The sequence below is a fragment of the Odocoileus virginianus genome, chromosome 34 (genome assembly GCF_023699985.2).
Source record: "Odocoileus virginianus isolate 20LAN1187 ecotype Illinois chromosome 34, Ovbor_1.2, whole genome shotgun sequence".
NCBI lineage: Eukaryota > Metazoa > Chordata > Mammalia > Artiodactyla > Cervidae > Odocoileus > Odocoileus virginianus.
In genome coordinates, this window is record NC_069707.1 from 31,174,668 (window position 1) to 31,187,261 (window position 12,594).

The following is a 12,594-nucleotide window of genomic DNA, read 5'->3' on the forward strand; positions in this document are numbered from 1 at the left end:
ATGACCAAGCGACTTTACCTACTTACTTACTTACTTACTGTGATATAACTAGCTTTTTCTTTGAGGAAATATGTACTTGCATCCTTCTTCTCTTTCCTTAAGGATGTGGTCTCCAGTACTTTTAAGAGTGCTTAGTCAAACAAACCAGGGCTAACAGAAGTAGCTCTTCTGGGACCTTGAGTCCCATGTTGTAGTTGATTTTCAAGGCACAGTTGATTCAAATCTTTCTCTAGTTCTTCCTATAGATCTCACTTTCTAGTCCTTTATCAGATAAATTTTGTTGTTGTTGTTGTTGTTGGGGACAGGCAACCCTTCCCAGAAAGAGAAGAACAGAAACCATAAATGAGTGTGGTCCTCAACCAAGATGCTGAAGAGCGCCCCGAGACGTTCTGTTACCAGGTGAATGGGTCTTGCCCCAGGACAGTCCATCCCCTGGGCATCCGGCTGGCCATCTACCTGTCCTGTGCGGCAGGCGTGCTGATCACGGTCCTAGGAAATCTGTTTGTGGTGTTCGCTGTGACCTACTTCAGAGCGCTTCACACTCCCACCAACCTCTTGCTGCTCTCGCTGGCCCTGGCCGACATGTTCCTGGGCCTGCTGGTGCTGCCCCTCAGTGCTGTCCGCTCCGTGGAGAGCTGCTGGTTCTTCGGAGACCCTCTCTGCCGCCTGCACACCTACCTGGACACCCTCTTCTGCCTCACCTCCATCTTCCATCTCTGTTTCATTTCCATCGACCGCCACTGTGCTATCTGTGAGCCCCTGCTGTATCCGTCTAAGTTCACGGTCAGGGTGGCCCTCAGGTACATCCTGGCAGGCTGGGGGGTGCCAGCAGCTTACACTGCCTTCTTGCTCTACACAGACGTGGCAGAGAGAGGGCTCCGCCCGTGGCTGGCAGAGTTGCCTTGTGTGGGCAGTTGCCAGCTGCTGTTCAATAAGTTTTGGGGCTGGCTAAACTTCCCTGTGTTCTTTTTCCCCTGCTTCATCATGATCAGCTTATACGTGAAGATCTTTGTGGTTGCAACCAGACAGGCTCAGCAGATCAACAACTTAAGCAAAAGCCTGGCTGGAGCTGCCAAGCGTGAAAGGAAAGCTGCCAAGACCCTGGGCATCGCCGTGGGTGTGTACCTCTTGTGCTGGCTCCCCTTCACCGTCGACACGATGGTCGACAGCCTCCTTAACTTCATCACGCCACCGCTGGTCTTCGACACGTTTATCTGGCTTGCTTACTTCAACTCGGCCTGCAACCCCATCATCTACGTCTTTTCCTACCGGTGGTTCAGGAAGGCGCTGAAACTTCTCCTGAGTCGGGAGATCTTCTCACCACGGACTCCCGCAGTTGACTTATACCAAGACTGACTGAATGCAAGCTTGTTTTCGGTCACTAAGTCATGTCTGACTCTGTGACCCCATGAACTGCAGCACCCCAGGCCTCCCTGTCCTTCACTAGCTCCCAGAGTTGGCTCAAACTCATGTTCATTGAGTCGGTGATGCCATCTAACCATCCAGGGATAGGGTTTTGCAAAAAGCAAGAGTGGAACTGTGAGGGTGGGCTGTGTCGTGTTGGAAGTTTGTGGGCAGGCTTCTAGGGTTTGAGCAGTGGGGAAAAAGACAAACCTCTTATTCTGGGAAGAGATACAGCATTCCTCTCCTTCCATGTTTCTACAGAATGTAGGGAAAGGAGAGAGTGCCATCCTCTAAATGTTTATTGGATAATTCAAAACTCTGTACAAATATTAATCTCCTCATTTATTACTTCCCTGAGACAATTAAGATGCAGAGGTGAGGGAAAGAAACCCAGAGGGCAGTTTTCTGGGTTCCTGACCTGGTCCTGTAAGCTGGCAGCACAGGAAAATATCTTACCCCTCCCCTCATCAGTTTCCCCATCAAAAAAAATCAGGGGTTTATACTCTTCACTATCTAAGATGTCCTTAAGTTCAAATAATTGAGCTTTGTATAATTGAACTTTGGGAAATATTGTTTGCATCCTAATTTTGCATCACTTTTCATAATCAGATCAAGTGTTCAGACTGTCTCTTTTTAAAAATGGTCCTTTTAAAAATGCTGTCTCTCTGGAACCCAGTTGCTAAACAGGTCAATGATAAGTCAGGTTTGTTTCAATGCTCATTGAGTAAATGTATTATATTCTTGGAGGAATGTTTTCTTTTTTCTTTAATAATTGAAAAATGAAAATATGTGGCATGTTTGTAAATTAATGATGTTCCACATCTCATCATTTTAATATTTTCTCCTTTTAAAAAATCATACAAGTTAGACCTATTTTTCCAGAGACACTGGTATGTGGATTTTCTTCAGAAAAATAAGTTATTTATGCCACATGCTTGCTCAGAATTGTATCATTCTTTACAGGAGCTATTATTAGGAAGGATGTTCCTTTTATGTGCATATTGTTTCTGTTTTCTTCCTAAATCTTTCCCTACAGGTCTCTAGTCAGTCTAATTCCATATTTCTTAGTGACTTTTTCAGATTAATAATTACTTACTTGGAAAACTATTTGTAAATTAATTTTAAGTGTCTGGAGTACAGATATATAGATGATATACAGATGCAGATACAGACGGAGACATAGCAATCAATAAATAAAGAAGTAAAAGCCATATTTTGGCAATGAAGTTAGCTAAAATGGATTTATTTCTTTTAATTTTTGATGGAAAAATAACTTTTATTGATCCCACTCTTTCATAATTAAAAAATACATTTGTTGTAAAAATATTTTCCAATATATTTTTAATGTTTTTAATTTTTTTTGACAACAAAAGCATTTTGTATTGGGTGTAGCTGATCATTGTATTAACAATATTAACAATAATGTATTAACAACATCATGTTAACAATGTTGTGATAGTGTCAGGTGAGCAATGAAGGGACTCAGCCATACACACACATGTATCCATTCTCCCCAAATCCCCTTCCCATCCAGGCTGGCAAATAACACTGAGCAGAGTTCCATGTGCTATATGATACATTTTTGTTGGTTATCCATTTAAACTATAGCAGTGTTCGTGTACACACTGCCTTATTCAATGTATTTTTTAACACTTAGTATGTCTTTGGAAGTAATTATTTTTTCTTTTACATTTAGCTCAAGCATTATGAGATAAATTACAAGTGAATTACAAATTCAAATTATCTTAGTACTATAGTTTTGAAACTTTAAGGAGCTTGGAACACTGTATCTTAGATGTAGCAATAAATATAATTTGCAAAGTACGTCAGTCATTATTTTTAAAAACACATTTTCCTCTTCCCTTCCTAGAATATATCCATACCCATTCCCAATCCATTAGGATTATAAAATAAGGATAATAAAACTTCTGACTTCATTTTTTTTTGCACATAACCATTTTATGACTTAATACATGTAAACCAAACCACTTATATATACTGTTTGCTGCTTGCCACCATTATAACGATGGCTGCATTAAAGTAACATGTCTTGCACACCTTAATCCATTCTCTGTGAGTCACAGAAGATACTTGTGGGTGTGTCTGGAATATCCATCATGTTTTAGGATGCACACATCTGTATGCCTACTGAATAAAAGTTATAAACTAAGGGCTGTGACTCAAATTCTAAGAAAACTGGTGTGAAGATGTACAGTAGGCTTTCTGAAGTTATATTCAGTTCAGGAAGTATGTGACTGTGATGAGAGAATTTGAAGAAGAACTTCAGAATATTTCCACATCTCCAGACAGACATGGGGTAATTAGCAAGAGACTAGGAGAGAAGGAGAGATGGAAGAAGGAAGATAAGAAAACAGAAAACTGACCAAGTACTCTGACATAACTAAAATCTTGGAGTCCTGGCTGAAGACACTAAAAAGGAAGGGATTTCAAAAGCAGAACTAGACTCCCTGATAAGTCTGTAATTTCTTTAAAGTGGAACCTTTTCCCACAGATAGAGGGAAAACCGATTATGGTACATTAGCTCTGAAATCTAAACAAGCCTAAGCAGCATGCTACATCATGAGCCACACATGAATGGTCTGAAGCACATACAGAGGGTCACCAGACTCACAGATCTTGAGTGGATTATTGTTATTCAGGCTGAGGGTACTGTGGACATCTTTTTTCCCATTATGAGAAATGTCTGTCTCTACCAGATAGAACATACAAAGACAATCCCAATGTACTCACATGGAAACCAGGTCATAAGCTTAGCATCCTGGAATGCTGATGCAATTATGCGAGAAAAAGAGTGGGGGGAAAAAATGCCTGCTATTGTTGCATTTAATCAAATAATCACAAAATCCTAGTTTGATAATATGGTGAATTATATTAATTGATTTCCTAATGTTAAAACAATTTCCATTCTTAGCATTGATTGAATCAAATTCATCATCTTTTTATATGTTGATATGTTTGGTTTACAAGCATTCTGTTTAGGATATTTGCATCTTTGTATACAAGTGAGATACCTTCTCATTTTCATTTTTCTGTCACCCCTGCTGTGAGGCCATTCTACATCAAACAATACGTTTTCACTGGAGATTATTAAATATAAGTTTCTTCTCTCTGTTCACACCTTGCAATACAGGGACTCCACCGTAGATATTTTGATATGGGCTCTGGCTGTTTCCTGGGGGTTTTTGTCACTAACTCCTCAGACGTTCTTGTAGGGGTGGGGGTAGTGAAGGTAACTAATAAATAACAAGTCACATATGTCTCACTAACTTTGACAATAAGGAATAAATCCAATATCCAGTCCAGGTAAAAATTTTTTTTCATAAATTACAATGCAAGAAATGTATTGTGGCGAAAGCAAATTTGCCACAGATTCGCTTAAATTCTTATTGGATATGGAAAGTTGTTTTCAACTATATTCTAAAGAATAAAAATAAAATAGTAATTATTAATAGTGGTATTTATTGAGAACTTAACTTGCATATATTATTATTTTATATGTTCTGAGCTTAAAATAGATATATGACAGGGCATTATGATAATATCTGATAACTGTAACATGGATATTTAGTTAAAGAGATAGAAAACTGCTCTATTTTATGTAATTGGAAAGGGCAGAATATCTCCAGATGTTTACATGCTGTTAACAGCAGCATCATGAATAGCAGTTCATCCACCCCTGCAGCTGTGCCGCTCTGTTATGAGCACCTGAATGGATCCTGTGTGAAAACCCCCTACTCACCCACATCCTGGGTGATTCTGTACATGGTGTTTGGCTTTGGGCTGTGCTGGCCGTGTTTGGAAACCTCCTGGTGATGACTGCCATCCTTCATTTCAAGCAGCTGCACTCACCAACCAGTTTTCTCATCACCTCTCTGGCCCGTGCAGACTTTCTAGTGGGAGTGACTGTGATGCCCTTCAGCATGGTCAGTCCGTGGAGAGCTGCTGGTACTTTGGGTGAACTCTCTGCACTTTTCACACGTGTTATGCTGTGGCACTTTGTTACTCTTCTCTCTTCCGCTTGTCCTTCGTCTCCATCGACAGGTCCATTGCTGTTACTGACCCTCCGGTCTATCCCACCGAGTTCACGGTGTCTGCGTCAGGGGTCTGCATCAGCATCTCCTGGATCCTGCCCTTGTGTAAAGCGGGGCTGTGTTCCTCACAGGTGTTCATGAGGACGGGATGGAGGAATTAGTAAGTGCCCTCAGCTGCACTGGACCTTGTCAGCTTGTTATAAATCAATTTTGGATTTTGATAGACTTTCTATTATTTTTGTACCTACTTTTGTTATGATAATTCTGCAAAGTAATATATTTCTTGTGGCTAGACAACAGGCTATAAAGATTGAACATATTCCTAACAAAGTAGAAGGATTATCAGGCATGTACAAAACCAGAGTGACTAAGAGAGAGAGAAAAGCTGCTAAAACTCTAAGTATAGCATTTTTGGTGATAGCATTTTTGATCTCATGGTTTATATGATTGATTCATTTATTGATTTTCTTGGGGGGTTTATAATGCCTTCATATGTTTATGAGATATTTTGCTGGTTTGGTTTTATAATTCTGCTCTAAATCCTTTGATTCATGCTTTATTTTACTCTTGGTTTAGGAAAGCAATAAAAGTTATCATAACAGGCCAAGTGTTAACAGACAGCTCATCAACCATTACCTTATTTTCTAAAGAGAGCTAATTTTCAAACCGAGGAATTTAATGATTTATTTGGAATTTCTCAGTAACCGTGGCATACAATACATTGTGTAAAAGTGTTCCATTCAGCTGGGGAGGAGAAACGATACCTCAATTTCAGCAGCATCACCTTCATGCTCTTACTTTTCTGATGAGTGAACATTTTTAATCATTTAACAGAAATATATTCAATAAAAATATTTGACACAAGTTGATGTTTTCTCGTTTCCTCAAATCTGCACGCTTCCTTGCTTCATTGTTAATGGTTTTCCTTTTCTGGGCCTCTCTTTCAGGCTGACCTTTCCTTCATTTTCAAAAGTTTCTTAGTTCCATGTCCCATGAAAGTCTTGTGTTCCCTGTCTTTTTTTCTGAACTCAGTTAACTTCGTTCTCATTTTCAGAGGCTTGTATTTTTGGGGAAAGGTCTTTTGGTCCTTGAGTCAAGTCAGGGACCTCTTGGTCCCTGAGTCATATGCATAAGCCATTTCAGACTCAGGGTTGGACTTATATCATTTGGGGATTTCTGTAAATGTGGGAATAGCCATGAACAGGTGGTGCTATTTCCACGAGAGAGATTATCTTTTTATGACTATTTTTCTCATCCCATCAAGTGTGTTATTTTACCTTCCAGTTATGACAGGGCAATTTTTTTCTATAAACACTATCCAAAGTTTGTCCACTGTTTGCTTTTTAACTTCTTTTTAATATTGTACTCCAGTACAGCCAGTTAACAATGTTGTGATAGTTTCAGGTTCACGGCAAAGTGACTTAGTCACACATATACATGTATTCATTCACCCCTGAAGTTCCCTCCCATCCAGGCTGCCATATAACATTGAGCAGAGTTCCCTGCACTATACATGTTCTTGTATGTATAACTATAGTTCCATACACTATATATGTTCTTATTGGTTATCCATTTAAAATAGAGCAGTGTGTATGTGTTGATCTCAAAAGATGTTTGCTTCTTTTCATTTAATAGAAATACATTTTGTGTGCATATTCCTAGTATATATTTTTCTTACGTAATGAAAATAAAATGTAACAGTGTTGGTACATTTTAGGGTTGTTGTTGTTTAATCTCTAAGTTGTGTCCAACTCTTTTGCGACCCCATAGACTATAGCCTGACTGACTCCTCTATCAGTGGAATTTTCCAGGCAAGAATACTGGAGTGAGTTGCCATTTCCTTCTCTAGGGGATCTTGCTGAACCAGGGATCAAACTCACACCCCCCTCCTTGGCAGGCAGATTCTTTATCACTGAGCCACCTGGGAAGCCCAATATTTTAGGGACTACCTCTTAAAGTGATTAAAACATCTCAAGAATTATTATATCTTACTGTATTAAAGTAGTTTAATATTGTTTTGCAGCATGTCTTTAAAGCTTCCGAGGTGGCTCAGTGGTAAAGAATCCACCTGCCAAAGCAGAAGACTCAAGAGACATGATTTTCACCCCTGGATTGGGAAGATCCCCCAGAGAAGGAAATGGCAATCCCCTCCAGTATTCTTGTCTGGAAAATCCCATGGACAGAGGAGCCTGGCAGGCTATAGTCCATGGGATTGCAAAGAGTTGGACATGACTGACCATGAGCATGTCTTTAAGATTCTTCTACTCTTCCTTCACTAAAGATCATGTGCTGCATGGTGGCTCTTTATTAATACACTAAGCCTGATTCTGCTTTACTCAACTTCCACACTGATATCACACACTTGAGATCCATTCTCATATATATTCCTTGGGTTTCTGTCAATATAGATGGGCAGAATCCTGTTTGGAGTTGCATGCCTTCACGAGTCTCACTTCGTACTGTTCCCGTTGGGTCCTGCTAGGACTGGGTCCTGATGATGGGGAGGAGATGAGGACAGGTGTGAGGGGTCGCCCTGAGGAGGGCCCAGGTGCGTTGTTACGGCAACTACCTCGGAGGAGGACCCCACTGCTCCTTCAGACAAAGGAAGACTGAATGTGTCAGGCAGTGAGGGGACGGCTGCTGCTTCTGCCAGAGAAGACTTGGCGAAATTAGAGGCTGGAAGTAACCAGTTTCATTAGGACCTGCCTTCATGTCACCATCCTAATTTCGAGAATCCCTTTCCTTGCTAATCAATGCCAGACTTTCAGTGAAAGAGGCTCTAGAAATTTGAGAATTCTGTTTGCCTTGTAATTTGGGGCCCTGCAGATTTCAGCTTGGAGTTTGGTTTTCAGAAACTCAGTTCTGTGACTCTAGGATATGAAGAGTTCTTTCAGAGCTTTCATCAAAGCTTTCAGGTCTCTTATAGGAATGTTGAGCCGGCACTTTAAAGCCTTTAAGCTCATCCCCCCCCCCCCCCCACCCCGGCCCCCACCAAGTTCTTCAGAGCAGTTAAAAGAAACTAATCAACACAAGAAACTGCTCATTTTTACCAAAATGTTTAAAGCAGCAAGAACCTTTGGCCACCCAGAGCCCTTACTTCTGTAGGCACTTGATTACAGGTGTCTACAGATGCTAATTTGGGTAAATGTTTTTCCGTATTTGACCTGATTCTGTTCTCTTGATACTTGTTTCTAGCTGTGCTCCTTATATTTTGTTTCTCTGTTCTTTCTTTCTTTTTTTTTTTTTATTTTGCTAAAATAATACTTTTAGTTTTGTTTTTTTCCCCTTTTGGCTTCCTAACCATGGAAAGACAAAACATGCATTTGGCTAGGTAGGCTCAATATTATTAAGATGTACAATCCTTCAATGTGAGGAAACCATAGCAATTTAAAGTTTAGATGCTTTGCAGCTATTTGCAAAGCATCTAAATTCATAAATCATTGTTGTGGTTGCTGTTGTTCGGTCACTAAATCATGTCCAACTCTTTGCAACCCCATGGACCACAGCACACCAGGCTTCCCTGTCCTTCACCATCTCCTGGAGTTCGCTCAAACCCATGACCCATGGAGTCAGTGATGCCATCCAACCATCTCATCCTCGGTCACCCCCTCTCCTCCTGCCCTCAATCTTTTCCAGCATCAGGGTCTTTTCCAATGAGTCAGAAAATCATACATGATGTAATTAAATGGGGAAATGAGAAAATTTACTGTCCCAGTCAAATATTCCAGTGCCCCTCTTCGTAATTGGTTTAAAGACTCAATTTTATAACACTGAACACTGCTGGAGTTTTTTTGGTTTTGTTTTTTTAGGGTTTTTTTTTTTTTTTTTTTTGTTTGCTTTTTTGACAAGGTGGTTTTAAAAGTTTTATAAAAACTAAAGACATAAGATGGCCAAAACAATTTTGGAAAGGACAAAAAAGTAACAGGTTTACACAACTTGGCTTTAAGATTCAAGGTAAAGTTTCAGTCAAGACAAAAGTGTATTGACCTCAATATAGAAATAGAGATCAACAGAATAGAAGAGAATCCAGAAATAAATCCACACACATATGGTTGATTGATTTTTGACACAAACAAACATCATTCACTGGAGAAAGATAGTCATTTCAAGAAATGCTGCTGGAATTAATGAATATCGTTATACTCCTACTCATTCTCCCAATAAATCTCAGACTCCTCCTCATAACATATTTAAAATTAATATAATGTAAGTCATAAAACACTAGCAATAAAATTATAAAGATTCTAGAAGAAGCATAGAAGAAAATAGTTGTGACTGTGTTAGACAATTTTCTTAGACAAGGAAAAAAAAACTAGAATTAAAAAAATAGTAAGTGGGACTTCATTAAAAATAAAAGCTTCTAATCTTTAAAAGACACTCTCAGGAAACTGAAAAGTCAAATATTCAAAAGATAAATGCCAAAAGAACTTGTGCCGGGAGCCCTTATGGGAGATCCCACCCATGACGAGGTCATGAGGAAAATACCTGACATGCAAGGCCGTTTCAGGATACAAGGGACCCTCCAGATTGGCCCCAGCCTCTATCCCACCCTGTATCCTCCCTCCTTTTCTGCTGTTGTTCTTGTTCGCCCTGCTGCAGATTCTTGTGTTGCCTGCCGAAAGCTCTCCTGCTCTTCTTTCACTGATTAAAGACCAACTTAAAACCCTAATTAATAAATCTCCTATATGCTGGTACCCTATGAAGGGGCCAGGGATGAAGGAGATGCTTCAATTCAAACCCTTTTGCTGGCATTCTGGCTTGTTTGATAAATGTGTGCTCTCATTGCAAAAAATGCTCATGATTGTTCTAAACATCCTAAGCACAGTACGCTAACAAAAGAAACTATTAAGCATAGGGCCCTCCGCGGCGTGAGAAAAGCTCCACAAATAATAGTCACAAATGTGCCTAGTAGAAAATACTTTAGATAGAGGTTAGCTGGTGACTTCTTGCAGGTAGTTAACTTTTAGACTAAGAGAATGTTTTGTGCTATATCTGCTGTTTTTGCAGTCCTTCGCATTTCTGTTCTGTAAAAATGTAATCCTATCTAGTTCCCATGGAGATGATGCCTATTAGAAAGAAAATAGATTAATTCCAAGAAAAACAGACATTTCTTAAGTCACACCAGGTGCAAGCCATAAAATGTTAGCAGGGTTGAAGGCCAAATGATAAAGAAGACTCTTGTAAATGAGAAATATGTGGATGACATCCTGTTTCTGTTGAAGGTCAAGTTGCTGCAATGTTTTGAGATGACCTGTGTGTAAGCAATATGCACTTCCCCCAAAAAAGATGTTGTTAAGGGCATAAAGGGGCAGTGCAAAAATAAACTTCAGACTCAGCGCCAGAGCTTTGTCTCACTGTGTCTCTCTCTCGCCAATGCCGTTCATCCTGAGGGTTCCCCTGGATCCTGCTGAGGCTGGACCCCGACAAACTTGTACCCAGTAAACTCAATAATAAGAAATCTTAGAACTCAAGTAAAACAAGGCAAAATTTTTAATGGACACGTCACCAAAAGTGGATACATTAGTAGCCAATAATAACATGAACAGGTTCTCAATACCATCATTCATTAAATTAAAAACATGAGATGTGACTATACACCATCTAGAATGGTTAAATTTAAAAACATGTCAATAGCAAATGTTGAAGAAGACTTGAAGAACACTCATCGATTGCTGGGGGGAGTATAAAATGCTACAATTACTCTAGAAGATAGTTTGTATTTTCTTGTACAGTTAAACATATATTTCCCATTAGGGCCAGCAATTTACCTGAAAGAAATGAAACACATGTGTATGCAAATAATTATAAATGAGTGTTCTCAGCAACACCTAATAACAGCCTTAAAGTGAGCAAGAGTCCAAATGAACATCAAAATATATATGAATGAAACAGTTGTGGTATGTTCCTACAATAGATCTCTCCTTAGCAAATAATTGGGAATGCATTCCTAATATACCCAATAAATGGATGGATATTGCACGGACAATGAACTGGGGCGTTGGAAACAGTCTATTCTATACCTTGATTGCAGGGGTGGCTACATGGGTGGATACAGTTACCATAATTCCACAACCTGTTCACTTTAAAAGTGTGAAAGTTTCAAATATAAAATGTACCTCAGATTCAGAAAGCTGATTTTGTAAAATGACTAGAAGTCACTCATCAGAAAAAAATTTTTTTCAAGTCTAAGCTGAGTCCTGTTCTAGAGCTCTAAGAGGAGAATTTGTCAATGGTAAAATTCAGAGTATAATATAGGAATATTCACATTCCAAAAATACATTTTTCATATTCTTTCTTTAATATATTCCTAACAGTTCCCATTTAGAAACAACAAAATCCCTCCCTCTCCAAGATAGAAATCTTAGCAGGAACTGCTTTTTAGGTGTACTTACTCTTCCTTCATGCATTTCTATGAGGAAACATTTTGGATTCTCCACACTCAGTTTTCCAAATCAGAGTTATTAAAACTAAACCTGAAACAGTCTAGATTTTAATATAATTCTGTATTTAATCTCTTTATAAAAACTAGAACTGTAAGACTTAAGAACGTTTTTGAAAGACTTCTAGTGACAAACAGGAATCAACAACAAGTAGTCCTTATAAAATGAAAATTGAGTCACCCATAATTAGTAAGAATAAACAATATGGCTTTCAAATCTTGAGTGAGTTTTTAAGGAGACTATTCCCATTCCCATTTCATGAAAAAGGTCAAATGTCATCAGGAAATTAGTAGGGCATAAAATTATTTTTAGCATAAACACAATCATGATTTAAAATTTCCTTTCTTTCTACACCTTTCACTGTGGGGATACCTTCTTAAGTGCTTTGGGTATTGGAATCATTTGGCTCCTTTCCTAAGGGGATAGAGTGTTTGGGGCATTATCCTTGCTCTGATAAATTAGGAAAAGAGTCCTGTAAAAAGTAGCATTTGAACAAGCATCATGTAACAGCTTCTTGAAGACCAGCGCTTCTCAGACATAAAGTACCAGGTAATGCAAAGGAATACATTTTTTTAACTTAAATAATTTAATGATGAAAGTTAGCTGTTTATGCATTTGGAAGTAAATTATTTTACAAGATGATATGAATCACTTTCTAAACATGAAAATAAGGATTTTGGGGACTTCGCTAGTGTTCT

The 12,594-nt window shown here is 38.9% G+C and overlaps 1 protein-coding gene and 1 pseudogene across 1 annotated transcript; both read left to right on the forward strand.

The window, feature by feature from the left end:
* The first annotated feature begins 342 nt into the window (after positions 1–342).
* Positions 343–1,699, forward strand: TAAR5 (trace amine associated receptor 5). Its single transcript, XM_020884383.2, has one exon. The coding sequence runs from the start codon at positions 343–345 to the stop codon at positions 1,354–1,356; it is 1,014 nt and encodes a 337-aa protein (XP_020740042.2). The 3' UTR covers positions 1,357–1,699.
* A 3,380-nt stretch (positions 1,700–5,079) lies between these two features.
* LOC110131611 (trace amine-associated receptor 6-like) lies at positions 5,080–6,114 on the forward strand (annotated as a pseudogene).
* The last annotated feature ends 6,480 nt before the right edge of the window (positions 6,115–12,594 follow it).